Source organism: Pelmatolapia mariae, linkage group LG2, assembly GCF_036321145.2.
Source record: "Pelmatolapia mariae isolate MD_Pm_ZW linkage group LG2, Pm_UMD_F_2, whole genome shotgun sequence".
NCBI lineage: Eukaryota > Metazoa > Chordata > Actinopteri > Cichliformes > Cichlidae > Pelmatolapia > Pelmatolapia mariae.
Genome location: NC_086228.1, coordinates 29077276 through 29090807, shown reverse-complemented (window position 1 = coordinate 29090807; position 13532 = coordinate 29077276). Strand labels below are relative to the sequence as shown.

Sequence of the window (13532 nt, the reverse complement as noted above, 5' to 3'; positions counted from 1 at the left end):
CTGATAAATGGTAGGTCTGAAATCTCTAGATCATTGCATAGTGCCTGTTCAACATCTAGCCAGGGCTCATCTAAGAGGGTATGTTTTAACCATTCTGAGATGAACTGAAGCCTGTTGGCTAAAAAGTATTGTTGAAAATTAGGCAGATCTAATCCTCCTTTATCCTTAGTTCTTTGTAGCGTTTTTAAGCTGATACGCGGGGGTTTATCTTTCCAAAGGAATTTAGAAATATATGAATCCAGAGATCTGAACCAATCTTGTGATGGTTTGTTAGGGATCATTAAAAATAAGTAATTTATTTTTGGCAAGATCATCATTTTTATAGTGGCGACCCTTCCCATGAGTGATATGGGTAAAGATTTCCATCTAGTCAGATCACCTTCTACTTTCTTAAGAAGTGGGATGTGGTTTAATTTAGTTAAGTCTGAAAGCTTAGGAGAAACATTAATACCCAAATATTTAATGTTTCCAGATTGTAGTGGGGCAGAAGAAGAGTTATGGAAGGAGCAGTTAATGGGAAGAACTGTAGATTTTGACCAGTTAATTGAATAATCTGAAACTCTTGAAAACCAGTTTATTAGAGTAATTACCTCAGAAAGGTTGGTTTGTGAGTTTTGCAGAAAAAGCAACACATCATCTGCATAGAGACTGATTTTATGTCTTACGTTCTCACATTTTATGCCCTTAATTGTTGTGGCCTGTCTAAATGCTGCCGCTAGTGGTTCGATAAAAATTGCAAAAAGTGAAGGGGCTGAGTGGGCATCCCTGCCTGGTGCCCCTCAGGAGACAGAAGCTGGAGGATGTCTGGTCATTTGTCCTGATACAAGCTGTTGGAGAATTGTATAATATTCTTATCCAGTTTATGAAAGAGGTTCCAAAACCAAATTTGTGTAAAGTTGCAAATAGAAATTTCCAGTTTACTCTGTCAAATGCTTTTTCTGCATCTAGAGATAATATTATGGTTTCAATGTTTTTACTGCATGAGTAGTCTATTAAATTAAGTAATCTACGAGTGTTTGTTGATGAGTGTCTACCTTTTATGAAACCAGTTTGGTCAGGATGAATTAAAAGGGGGGTTATTTTCTCTAGTCTCTTTGAGAGAGCTTTGCAGATTATTTTGAGGTCTACATTTATAAGAGATATTGGACGATAGCTTGAGGGAAATAAAGGGTCCTTGCCTGGTTTTAGTAGGAGACTAATGTTGGCAGAATTCATATTTGATGGAAGTCTGCCATTTTCCTTGATTTCCTGCAACATTCCGCGGAATACTGGTGCCAAAATTGTCCAGAATTCTTTGTAGAATTGTAGAGTTGTTTCATTATTCAAGATAGATACATTGGCTCTCCAATATTTAAAATGATTGTTTGGATTCATTCTTAATTTCAGACAAACCGGGGCGTGATCAGAGATAGTGATTGCTTCTATGCTACACTGTCTAGCCCTATAAAGGTCCGTCCTGGGCATTAAAAACATGTCTATCCTTGAATGGCTGCGATGTACATGTGAATAAAAAGTAAAATCTTTTTCTTGGGGGTGCAACTGGCGCCACACATCCACTAGGCCCAGTTCCTTAATCATTGTATTTAAACTACAAGATTTTTTGGATTTGGGGCCATTGTGTGCCGGGAGTCTGTCGACAGCTGCTTTCAAAGTACAGTTGAAATCACCTCCCACCAAGATCATTCCTTCAGATTTTTCTGCTATTAATGATGCAATATTCTTGAAGAATTGTGGACAGTCCTCGTTTGGTGCATATAAGTTCAGTAATGTAATTTTAGACCCCCCTACAGAGCCAATCACCATTACATAGCGCCCCTCCCTATCCGCAAATGTTTTTTCATGGTGGAAATATGTTGACCGGCTAACAAGAATTGCAACTCCTCTTTTTCTCCCATCCTGATAGGTAGAGCTATATTGTTGTTCAACCCACTCCCTCCTCAACTTCCCATGTTCCTTTTCAGAGAGGTGAGTCTCCTGGAGCATTGCTATGGAGCACTTAAAGTTTTTCAGTTGGTTCAGTACCTTTTTCCTTTTAATTGGACTATTCAAACCCTTTATGTTATACGAGACACAAATTAGATCTTTCATATCTTAGGCTCAAATCCTGTACAGACAAAACTAAATTATTATACTCAATGAAATAGTGGTCCACAATTGGTCTCAGGCCAAGATAAACAAAAACATTTAGAATTAAACAAACAAAGAACATTAAGAACAATAGCTTCCACATGCCCGACTGGATCAATAACAACCTGAGTAATCCAGTCCCCGATGTATCCTGGGTGGATGGTGGTGACGAGTCCTCCGTGGGGGAAAAACACAATGTGTTACTCCGTCGCTGTTGCCCGCTCGCAGAGCGGCTCATTGCGGCTATATAAGCGGGGAAGTTGGTGTCCACTTGTGTGCGCACTTTCCATCCATTGTACAAGCAAAATTTCGGTATCTTTTCCTAACATTTATGTCCAAGAAAAACTAAAATTAACTCGGCGGGAGTAACATCTCAGTCCTCCATGAAGAAAGTTTTCATGTCAGCAAGGGCGAGGGTCACACCAACCCTAGTTCCCTCAGCGGACCATCGGGACCGGGCTATCTCCGTTTCCATGCGCTCCCTCTGGTCGACTCGCACTTGTATCCCCAGCTCTTGAAGCGTCGGCAGGGCTTCCGTCAAACTGGAGAAAGTCTTCTCACCACCATCCTTGAACAGTCTCAGTTTTGCTGGAAACACACATTTGGCTCTGATGTTTTTCAGCTTTAATTGCTTTACCGCATCTCGTACCAGTGCCCTCCTCTTTTGCAGTTCCGGGGAAAAATCATGGTCAAAATATATCTGCGTGCCCTTATATAAGACACGCTTCTGATCCCAGGCTTGTCGTAGAATGGTCTCTTTAACAGAGAAGTCCCAAAATCTGACCACCAGTGAGCGCGGTGCTGCGTCAGGGTTCTTGGGTTTAGCAGCGAGGGCTCTGTGTGCTCGCTCTATTCCAATGTTAAGATCAGCGGGAAGTTGAAGAGTTGATTTACACAGCTCCAGCACAAACAGCTTAACATCTCTCCCCTCACTCCCTTCTGGTACACGATAGATCCTCAAGTTGTTTCGCCTTAGTCTATTTTGCATGTCCTCGCATCGTGCATTGAGATCCATTTCTCTATGCAACAAGTACCGGAGGGCTCGTTCATGATGCCTGGTGGAGTCTTCGTTGTCGCCAATCCGCTCCTCCATCTCCGTTGTTCTGTTTTCCAGCTTTGTCATATCTTCTCTCAGATTCTTAAAAGACGCCTCCAATCTCGTCAGAGCTTGCTGTGTTTCCATATGCCCGTCTTTGTTATCTTTTCTTATCTTCTCCAGTTCTGCTAATATCCTCGTATCTGCATCACGAGTGCTAGCAGTAGCATTAGCATCTGCATTCGAGGACAGAGTTAGTTGCTTCATATGCTCGCCTTTATCTTTATTTTGATCCTGTTTGCTGGATCCCTTGCCTCTCAGGGACGATGCCATGTTGGTTAGAATGGAAATTGCCGAGTTTTAAAAACTGTAGTTAGGAGTAATGTATTAATCTGGACGGAGCTCGTTCCCTATGCTGCCTGACTAGATCATGGCGTCACCGGAAGCCCACCAGTCCCAGGACTGTTAAACTGTCTCAGAGGTGTACTCTCCCCTTTGTCTCCATGGTTAGAGCAATGTATTATTGCGCAAGCTGCCTCAGTTCTGTAGCAACATTTTTGAGTGGAAAAAAGCATCACATTTATCCATTTCAGTACAGGCTTGGCAACAGCCATTAGGTATCAGGTGCAGTGGGTCCTGGGTTCCTTCTGGTGCATGAGAGTGCCCGGCCTCATGTGGTGGGAGCATGCAGGCAATTCCTGGAGAATAAGGGAATTGATACCACCGACTGGCCCCCATGCTTGCCTGAAATAAAAATCCATAGAACACCTCTAGAAAGTTATGTTTCGGTCCATCTGACACCATCGGGTTGCACCTCAGACTGCAACTCAGACCTCAGATCCTTTTGGGCTGTCTTTGACTTCAGCCTGGTGTAGGCTGATAATTCTCCTTTCCATCGAGCGATGTGGCATTCTTTTGTTCCTAACACATGATCCAGTCCATATCAATATAAATATCAGGCATGAATTTTTCCCCATTGAGATAGGGTGTGTTTTAAAAGTATTTCTTTAACGTCTCTGAGCAGTGTATCAGCATACTTTAAGCTATATTGCACTGAATTATAATGCATTTCCTTTAACCAGACCATTCAAATAAGATACACACAGTTCATTTTCCCATGTTTGGTTTGAAGAACCATACTTGGGCATAGTGGGTTTGGAAAGAAATGATGGCTTTGATAAAATGTGAATATACAGACTGTCCATTCCCAGACCTTTTTAATCCATGTTTCTGTTCATGCTGTGAAGTAGCTTTGACTTAGCTCAGGTTTAAGTTTGTCTTTAAAGTCTGCACCCCTAAATAGACGGATTAGGCATTGCTCTGTCATCTGCATTCATCAATCCTTTTTTTAATCATTCTCTGGCAGCGCCGCTGGCTCTCCTGCTTTAGTACTGAGGTGTTCCAAAGTCAACAGAGAGACAAGTCTGAGTGTGAATCATGTTCTTACAAACAAATTTAGAAGTGCCTCTGACAATGCATACAACAAAATAAAGGTCTGGCTGTCTTAGCAAATGTAAACATAAGTCTTTGAAATGAATACCAATTATACTACTGGTAGTAGTAGGAATAATAATAATTGGTCATTTCTGTTCAATTCAATTCGATTTTATTTACACAGCGCCAAATCACAACAACAGTCGCCTCAAGGCACTTTGTATTGTAAGGTAGACCCTACAATAATAAAAACCCAACAATCATTTAAACCCCTATGAGCAAGCACTTTGGCGACAGTGGGAAGGAAAAACTCCCTTTTAACAGGAAGAAACCTCCGGCAGAACCAGGCTCAGGGAGGGGCGGGGCCATCTGCTGCGACCAGTTGGGGTGAGAGAAGGAAGACAGGATAAAGACATGCTGTGGAAGAGAGACAGAGATTAATAACAAGTATGATTCAATGCAGAGAGGTCTGTTAACACATAGTGAGTGAATCATGGGAATCCCCCAGCAGCCTACACCAGCTATTAACAATGACCAACTGGGAATGTGTAGTCCTCAACCTTTTAAGATTTAACATATTCCAGGATCACTTGCTCCCAAACTTCTTTTTCGTATGCACAGTTTCTTTTTTCGTATTAATTTTGATTCCCAAAGTTTTTTTTTTTTTTACATTCCCTGTCATCAGACAGGGAATATATTATTTCGCAGTCATCTCTTCTGTGATGCTGTCCCTTTTCTGGCTTCCTCTTTGGGCTCAATTCCTCTTTCACAGAGAAATAGGGACGTGGTAGATTGAAGATTGCACAACCCCGTTGATTCAGAACAATTTTGATTTACTAACACTGATGTGAGTTTGAGATTGCTCAATAAAGCCAACAGGACTGTATGATCTACAAAAAGCAGAGACTTGATGCTGAGAACACCAAACCTGACCAATATCAGGTATTCAATTAAAACTTACAGAGGTCCAGTTCCTCAAGCAGAGGCCTAGAACATCATAATGTTTCTCATATATTTCAAAGTAATGTATTTTTAAAGTAGCCTTGTAGATGTATCACTGTCTGTATGTAGTCAACAACTGAAGCTCAATTAAATGTAGCATGTAAACATAGAATTAAACTCTGTACTTTATTGCTTCTGTGTCTTTCAGCAGACAAATTAAACAAACATGCAGGTCTGCCTTCCTTCACTGCCAAAATATCTCTAAAATTAGACATATTGATAATATCTCTAAAATTAGACATATTGATAATATCTCTAAAATTAAACACTAAACACTATTTTAAGATTAGGCTTCAAACTTTCCTTTTTGCTAAAGCATATAGTTAGGGCTGGATCAGGTGACCCTGAATCCTCCCTTAGTTATGCTGTAATAGGTGTAGGCTGCTGCGGGATTCCCATGATGCACTGGGCATTTTTTCTTCGTTCATCTCTTTTCAAACCACTTTGAATGTAATCATTAGTTATTACTCATCTCTGTCTCTCTTCCACAGCGTGTCTTTGGTCTCTTTTCTTACACTCACACCCAAACAGTGGAGGCTGTCCCTCCCATATTGCTTCTCACCATTGCCAAGTGCTTCCAGATAGGTATTCAATTCAATTCAATTCAATTTTATTTAGCACCACATCACAACAACAGTCGCCTCAAGGCGCTTTATATTGTAAGGCAGACCCTACAATAATACATACAGAGAAAAACCCAACAATCATATGACCCCCTATGAGCAAGCACTTTGGCGACAGTGGGAAGGAAAAACTCCCTTTTAACACAAAGAAACCTCCGGCAGAACCAGGCTCAGGGAGTAAGCCTGCAGTGTGAGAGCAAAGTGCTCTAATAGGGTGATATGGTACTACAAGGTCATTAAGATAAGATGGGGCCTGATTATTTAAGACCTTGTATGTGAGGAGCAGGATTTTGAATTCTGGATTTAACAGGAAGCCAATGAAGGGAAGCCAATACAGGAGAAATCTGCTCTCTCTTTCTAGTCCCTGTCAGTACTCTTGCTGCAGCATTTTGGATTAACTGAAGGCTTTTCAGGGAGTTTTTAGGACTTCCTGATAATAATGAATTACAGTAGTCCAGCCTGGAAGTAATAAATGCATGAACTAGTTTTTCAGCATCACTCTGAGACAGGATATTTCTAACTTTAGAGATGTTGCACAAATGGAAGAAAGCAGTCTTACATATCTGTTTAATATGTGCATTGAAGGACATGTCCTGGTCAAAAATGACTTCAAGGTTCCTCACAGTGTTACTGGAGGCCAAGGTAATGCCATCCAGAGTAAGAATCTGGTTAGATACCATATTTCTAAGATTTTCAGGGCCGAGTACAATAACCTCAGTTTGATCTGAATTAAGAAGCAGAAAGTTAGCGGCCATCCAGGTCTTTATGTCTTTAAGACATTCCTGCAGTTGGTATTGGTGTGTGTTATCTGGCTTCATGGACAGATAGAGCTGGGTGTCATCTGCATAGCAGTGTAAATGTATGCTATGTCTTCTAATGATACTGCCTAAGGGAAGCATGTATAATGTAAACAGAATTGGTCCTAGCACTGAACCCTGTGGAACTCTCCATTTACATGTACAAATTGGAGTCTATTAGATAGATATGATACAAACCACTGCATTGCAGTACCTGTAATACCTACAGCATGCTCTAATCGCTCTAATAGGATATTATGATCAACAGTATCGAATGCTGCACTGAGGTCTAGCAGGACAAGCACAGAGATGAGTCCACTGTCAGAGGCCATAAGAAAATCATTTGTAACCTTCACTAAAGCTGTTTCTGTGCTGTGATGAGCTCTGAAACCTGACTGAAACTCTTCAAATAAGCCATTCCTCTGCAGATGATCTGTTAGCTGTTTGACAACTACTCTTTCAAGGATGTTTGATATGAAAGGAAGGTTGGAGATTGGCCTATAATTAGCTAAGACAGCTGGGTCTAGAGATGCTTTTTAAGTAAAGGTTTAACTACAGCCAGCTTGAAGGCCTGTGGTACATAGCTGATTATTAGAGATAGGTTGATCATATTTAAGATTGAAGAATTAATTAATGGCAGGACTTCTTTAAGCAGTGTTGTAGGAATGGGGTCTAAAAGACACGTTGATGGTTTGGAGGAAGTAATTATTGAAGTTAACTCAGAAAGATCAATTGGAGAAAAAGAGTCTAAATGAATATCAATGGTACTGAAAGTAGCTGTAGATAATATTACATCTGTGGGATGAATATTGGTAATTTTTTCTCTAATGATTAAAATTTTATTTGTGAAGAAGTTCATGAAGTCATTACTAGTTAACGTTAAAGGGATGGTTGGCTCAACAGAGCTCTGACTGTTTGTCAGCCTGGCTACAGTGCTGAAGAGAAACCTGGGGTTGTTCTTATTTTCTTCAATCAGTGATGAATAATAAGATGTTCTGACTTTGCGGAGGGCTTTCTTATAAAGCAGCAAACTATTTCTCCAGGCTAAATGATGATCCTCTAAATCTGTGACACGCCATTTCCTCTCCAGCTTACGAGTTATCTGCTTTAGGCTACGTGTTTGAGAATTATACCACGGAGTCAGGTACTTCTGATTTGAGACCTTAGTTTTCACAAGAGCTACAGTATCCAGAGTCGTACGTAGTGAGGAGGTAAAATTATTAACAAGATGATCGACCTCTCTTGGAGTAGCGTTCAGATAGCTGCTCTGCTCTGTGTTGGTACAGGGCATTGAAGATGATAACAGTGGGTGGATTATATTCTTAAACTTAGTTACAACCAATGTTCCCTCTAATTTTTCATGTGTGTGAGCGAACACACAAACTCCCTGAGCGGTCCCCTGGACCACTGTGAGCAACAGCAGACGTGTGCACTGTGGTCACGCCAGCATCTAATCCATCCAAGTTACATGGTTTATTAAAATAATCAAATCACAGCATTTACATTTATGTTAGACTACTTTTAATTAACTGCTTTAGCCCACTTACAATGAAAATGTAAAAAAATCTTGTTCATGACCTGTGTAGTATGTTAACACTATTGGAAGTAAAAATAACTTGAACTCCAATTTTGAAAACACAACTTTCTTTTTTTATTTCCAAAAAATAATTTCTGTCCACTATGAGATAAAGGAGAACAACAGCCTGATACCTGCAGGCCTGACAACAGGAGATGTATCACTGCTGTAACACCTGTAACATTCAGCAGTCGCCTCATTGTTCTGACACACACAACAAACTATTGACTACACTACACACTAACTACACACTAACTACACAAGATTTGCGCTAAATGTCGCAAATCTCTCACATCTCAAAACACCGCCGTCACTCCTAAAACTCCCCCCTTCCTAAACAACTAAATGCCATGTTGCCATATCATTTTTTGATTGGTCAACATGGTACTTTTTTCGACCAATAGGAAAGGGTGGGGTTTTTTGGTTTTGTTTTTGCTCACAGGCGGAGAGTGCTTTGGAGCGTTTTCCTTATAAAACAACGATAGTATTCAGGAAGAAAACCAAACATTGCTATGTGGAGTGAATAAATAAAAGTATATTTACGGTGGCCCCGAGAGACAAAGCACGTACAAACTCCGAAACACGTAAAAACTCCAAAACACGTAAAAACTCCAAAACATCTACAAAACACAACAGAAGTGCTCCAGGATGCTAGGGGGCAGTGTTGAGCTTTTGTTACCTAGTGGATACACAAGCCAGGAAGTACCAATGCCCGGATATGGTGTGTGGTAGTAACAGGTAAATTAACTTTTTTTTAAATTATTTGAATATAAATGAGTGCTTGTGTATAAATACACAAACAATACACACATGCTTTCAATTGTGTAATTTAAGTGATCTCGGTAGCTCTGTTTTGGAAGTTCAGTTAACACTAGAAATGCGTTTCTATTTTTTGGAATTGTTCAGCTGCTTGACTATCGATCCCACTTATCGGTTCAACCTCCACTTGTGCTACAATCAGCTGATTTCAGGATGTGTTCCAGAGGTGGAAAATATTGGCACAGTCTACAGTGTGAATCTGGAGATTACCTTTATTGCACAGAAGAACAAGAATGCAATAGTGAAGTGGACATCCAGGTCACAAACAACTGCGTTATGCTTCTAACACAACTTTGGCTCTTTGGAAACATCTGCACAGACCGCATGCCAGCCAAGAACCCAGAATGATGTTAAAGCTGAATGAATGCTGACCCCAGCCCAGCAGCCAAATCCTAGACTTCAACAGGTAATAAAGGCAGTGATGTAAGGCTGTAGCCTCTATTTCTACCTGTTCATATTTCTACAATACAAGCAAAGATGAAAAGCAGCACAGAGACTTCAAAGCGACCGACACAGTGTTTGTGTTGCCAACTTTGTGGTCATCCCTAGATACTAAGGGAAAGATCACATGTGTCCTCATTAGGATAGGCATTTGTGTTGGTATGTGGGGCTGTAGCCTGTAGGTTTATATTAAAAATGTGAGATTATGTGAGAGTGGGTTTCAGGTCATTTTCAGTTCATCAGGTCATAGTGCAATGAGTAGAATAACATATTACTTTCTCCTGGGCATAATTAAATGACGCATTGCATTACCTTTAAGAAAAGTGTTCACTTTCTTTGAATAATGTCCAAAACACTGCATTAATTTATGCTCATACAAATGCATGCTCTGTTTCCATCAATGTTGGGGGTGCTTTTTCCTTCAGTGGAACAATGGAGCTTCAGGAGGTCCAGAGGCATCAAACGCTGTCCAGATGTTGCAGAGAACATCCCTCATGACTGAGGACCCTCGTTTGTGTGGTAACGACTGGGTTTGTCAGCAAGACAACGCTACAGAACACAATGCCTGCAGGACAAGGGACTTCTTCCAGGAGAATAACATCACTATTTTGGACCATCCTGTGTGGTCTCCCGATCTAAATCCAACTGAGAACTTTTGGGGATGGATGGCAAGGGAAGTTTACAAAAATGGACAACAGCTTCAGACAGTAGATGCCCTTCATGTGGCCGTCTTCACCACTTGGAGAAATGTTCCCACTCACCTCATGGAAACACTAGAATCAAGGATGCTGCAACAAAATTTTGAAGTGATCAACGATAACGGTGGAGCTGCGTTTGGAACTGTGATTTCTGTTGTTGGAGGTGTGGTCCTAAACTTCTGATCAGCTGTAAAACAGCCTGTTTCAGCTGAAGCGTTGTTTTCAATAAATTGCATGTTCAAAAAAAGGTTTTGTCTCACTCCCGTTTCTTCCTGTAGCATGTTGAAGCTCTAATTGGAACTTTGGATTTTTTAGCCAGTTCTCAAGTGGTCTTAAAGTTTATTGGGACTGGATTAATCTCTGACTCTCTCACACAGCATGTCTTTGTCCTGTGCTCCTCCCCTCAACCCCAACCAGACGTACCCCCCCCACCCCCAGTTCTGCCGGAGCTTTCTTCATGTTAAAAGGACGTTTTTACTTCCTGCTTGCTCAAAGGAGGTCATGCAATAGTTGTGGTGTTCATTGTTACATGTCAGGATGATTGGCTAATATGTCCTGTGGTTAATGATCAAATCAGAATTGATATATCTCGTAAGTCCTGGTGGTTTTTAAGTTCACTGAGAGTCTGAGAAATTACATAATTCAAGTGTTATCTTTCTCAAAGAAACCAAGCAATTATGTATATTCACATGTTGCACAAGGTAATAAATCCATGAGCACATCTGTCATTTTTTTTCAAAGATTTGAAAATGAATTGAGAAATCATTAGTGCACAGAATTAAAGCTGCACACAATTAAAATCAGGAAGTGAAGGATTGCACGACGGTTGAAGGTGGAGCCAGGAGAGCCCCCAGGCAGAGGTTTTGTCTGTGTTCGCCCGTGTCCATCTCTGTTGACCTCTGGCCTGCATGTGCTTTAGGCAAAGACCGCAGTGGAGCTTCAGCTCTCCTTTGTTGGACTTGCACTGCTGTGGATATTCAACAACAAACTCTGCTCTTCTCCAGTGTTTTTTTATGTCTTTTTGTTCCCAATAAGACTCTAATCCTGAATTCAGTTCTGACTGGTCAGACTGCAGATTCTGACCTGACTAAACAGCCTGTAGGCATAGCACATCCTCTGTGTAACATGGCAGAGGCCACATTTTGGCATGGACATGCATGGCTGAACCATGCTACCAGTGAGTGCTAACAGAAGCAGCAGAATGAACTGAGCCATACTGCCGGCATCATTCAGACTGATGCTGCAGAAATGGTCACACAGAGCTTCACCGAGCAGATGATAACGAGCCAATGCTAAGTGTAAGTCATCTGCTCCCAACCCAACAGAGCAGCTGTTCAGTTAATGAAGAGAAAAGTGAAAGCACAGACCCACAGATAACAGGTGAAAGTGCTGCAGTAATGGTCCTTGGGTTTCAATACTCGAGATAATCATTGACAGCAAATGAGTTATGTTCATGTGTAAAATGAGTTTGTCCATTTAAATTTCTAGAAACTGTGCATAAATATGTCTGTAACTTCTAAACAGTCAGTGCAATGTTTTTGTTAAACCCTTCAATTAAACTGAAACTCTGTATTTCAATCATATCCTGACTGTTTGATTTGAAATCCACTGTGGTGCTGAACACAAAGCTACAAATACACATAGTTAGGTCCATATTTGTTGGAGCGAGACACAAAGTGTGAGAATATTCAGAATGAGTCGCAGCGTCACAGCAATCATGCAGGAAAAAGTTTTATAAGTGTTGATGCTGTGTGACAGTCTCCAGCAGTGAGTCATCAGGTCACTGTGTATGTGTAGCCATGTTTACAGCGATGCTGTGAAGCAGACTGAAGTTTGACTGAGACTTGAACATCAGACCCAAGTTAGTGAGTTCAGCCCTGATGGCTGCCATAAAACATTACTCTGATAAGTACTCATGGTTTGAAGCAGATTTCTGTGGCTGTGAGATGAGCCTTCATATTAACATCATCACTGCACTTCTGATATTTGCATTAGTGAACTGTAAAATAGCAGCTTTAGCACAGAGGAAGCTTACTCGAGGGTTTCAGTACTGACAGTGTTTTTGGCAGTGATGGTTCCATATCTTATTGTTGAATCTTACTTTATACAGAAAACAAATGATGGACTTCTGTCTGTTACTTTTCTGACTTCTTTTTATGTCTGTTGTTAAATCTCTACAGCCACAAACAGTTTTCTGAACCTCCACCAGTTTATTACAAGAGCAGAACTCCTCTGCTCATATTCCAACTCACCAAAGAGGGACAGCACGCCACAGGCAATCCACACCAGCAGGGACACTCCCACACTGCCCGAGTGCTTCAGGATTCCCTTCGGTGAGATGAAGATCCCGGCTCCGACGATGGTCCCGATGATGATGGAGATGCCTCGGAGCAGGGTCACCTTCTTCCCCAGTTCTACCTTCCTGTCCTTTTCACGCTTGAGTTCTGTCCCGTTTGAGGAAACTTTGTGTCCATTTGCTGCAGTTTCTCTGTGAGCAGATGCAGAGCTTCCAGTCATCTCTGTACACAGTGCCTACCACGCTTCTTCTCTTTATGAATGCGCTGTCTGTGACTGCAGACACCCCGTGTGGCTCAGGTTAGGTCTCTCAGTCTTTGTGACTGAAAGTTACAAAACTCTGAGTTAAGACTAAAGGCCAGGCAGGCCGCTCTCTCTATCTCTCTCTCCTCCCACCTACCAACCTCCACTCTGCCCTCCCTCTCTCTCATCTCTCTCACTTACGTCTCACTTTCCTGCCTGGCTGTCTACCCTTTGACATCACCAAACTTTTCTCTCCTTTCTTTCTTCTCTGCACTGCTGTCTCACCCTGAGTTTGGCTTCTTGCAGCCCCTCTTGTGTAAATCCTGGCTCACGTCAGTGAGGTGTTGCTCTGTTGGGTAATCATGACACAGCAACCTGTTTTTCAACACAGACTTACCCGTTTCCTCATCTCCACTCCTTATCCAATTTCTCTTTTGTCTA

At 41.4% G+C, this 13532-nt stretch overlaps 1 protein-coding gene across 1 annotated transcript in view; it reads right to left on the bottom strand.

The window, feature by feature from the left end:
* slc7a11 (solute carrier family 7 member 11) overlaps positions 1-13070 on the bottom strand; it is a 47759-nt gene extending 34689 nt beyond the window's left edge. The window contains exon 1 of the mRNA XM_063487352.1: positions 12806-13070. Within this exon, the coding sequence (XP_063343422.1) occupies positions 12806-13070 (265 nt within the window). The remainder of the gene's footprint in view (positions 1-12805) is intronic.
* Between the last annotated feature and the right edge of the window lie 462 nt (positions 13071-13532).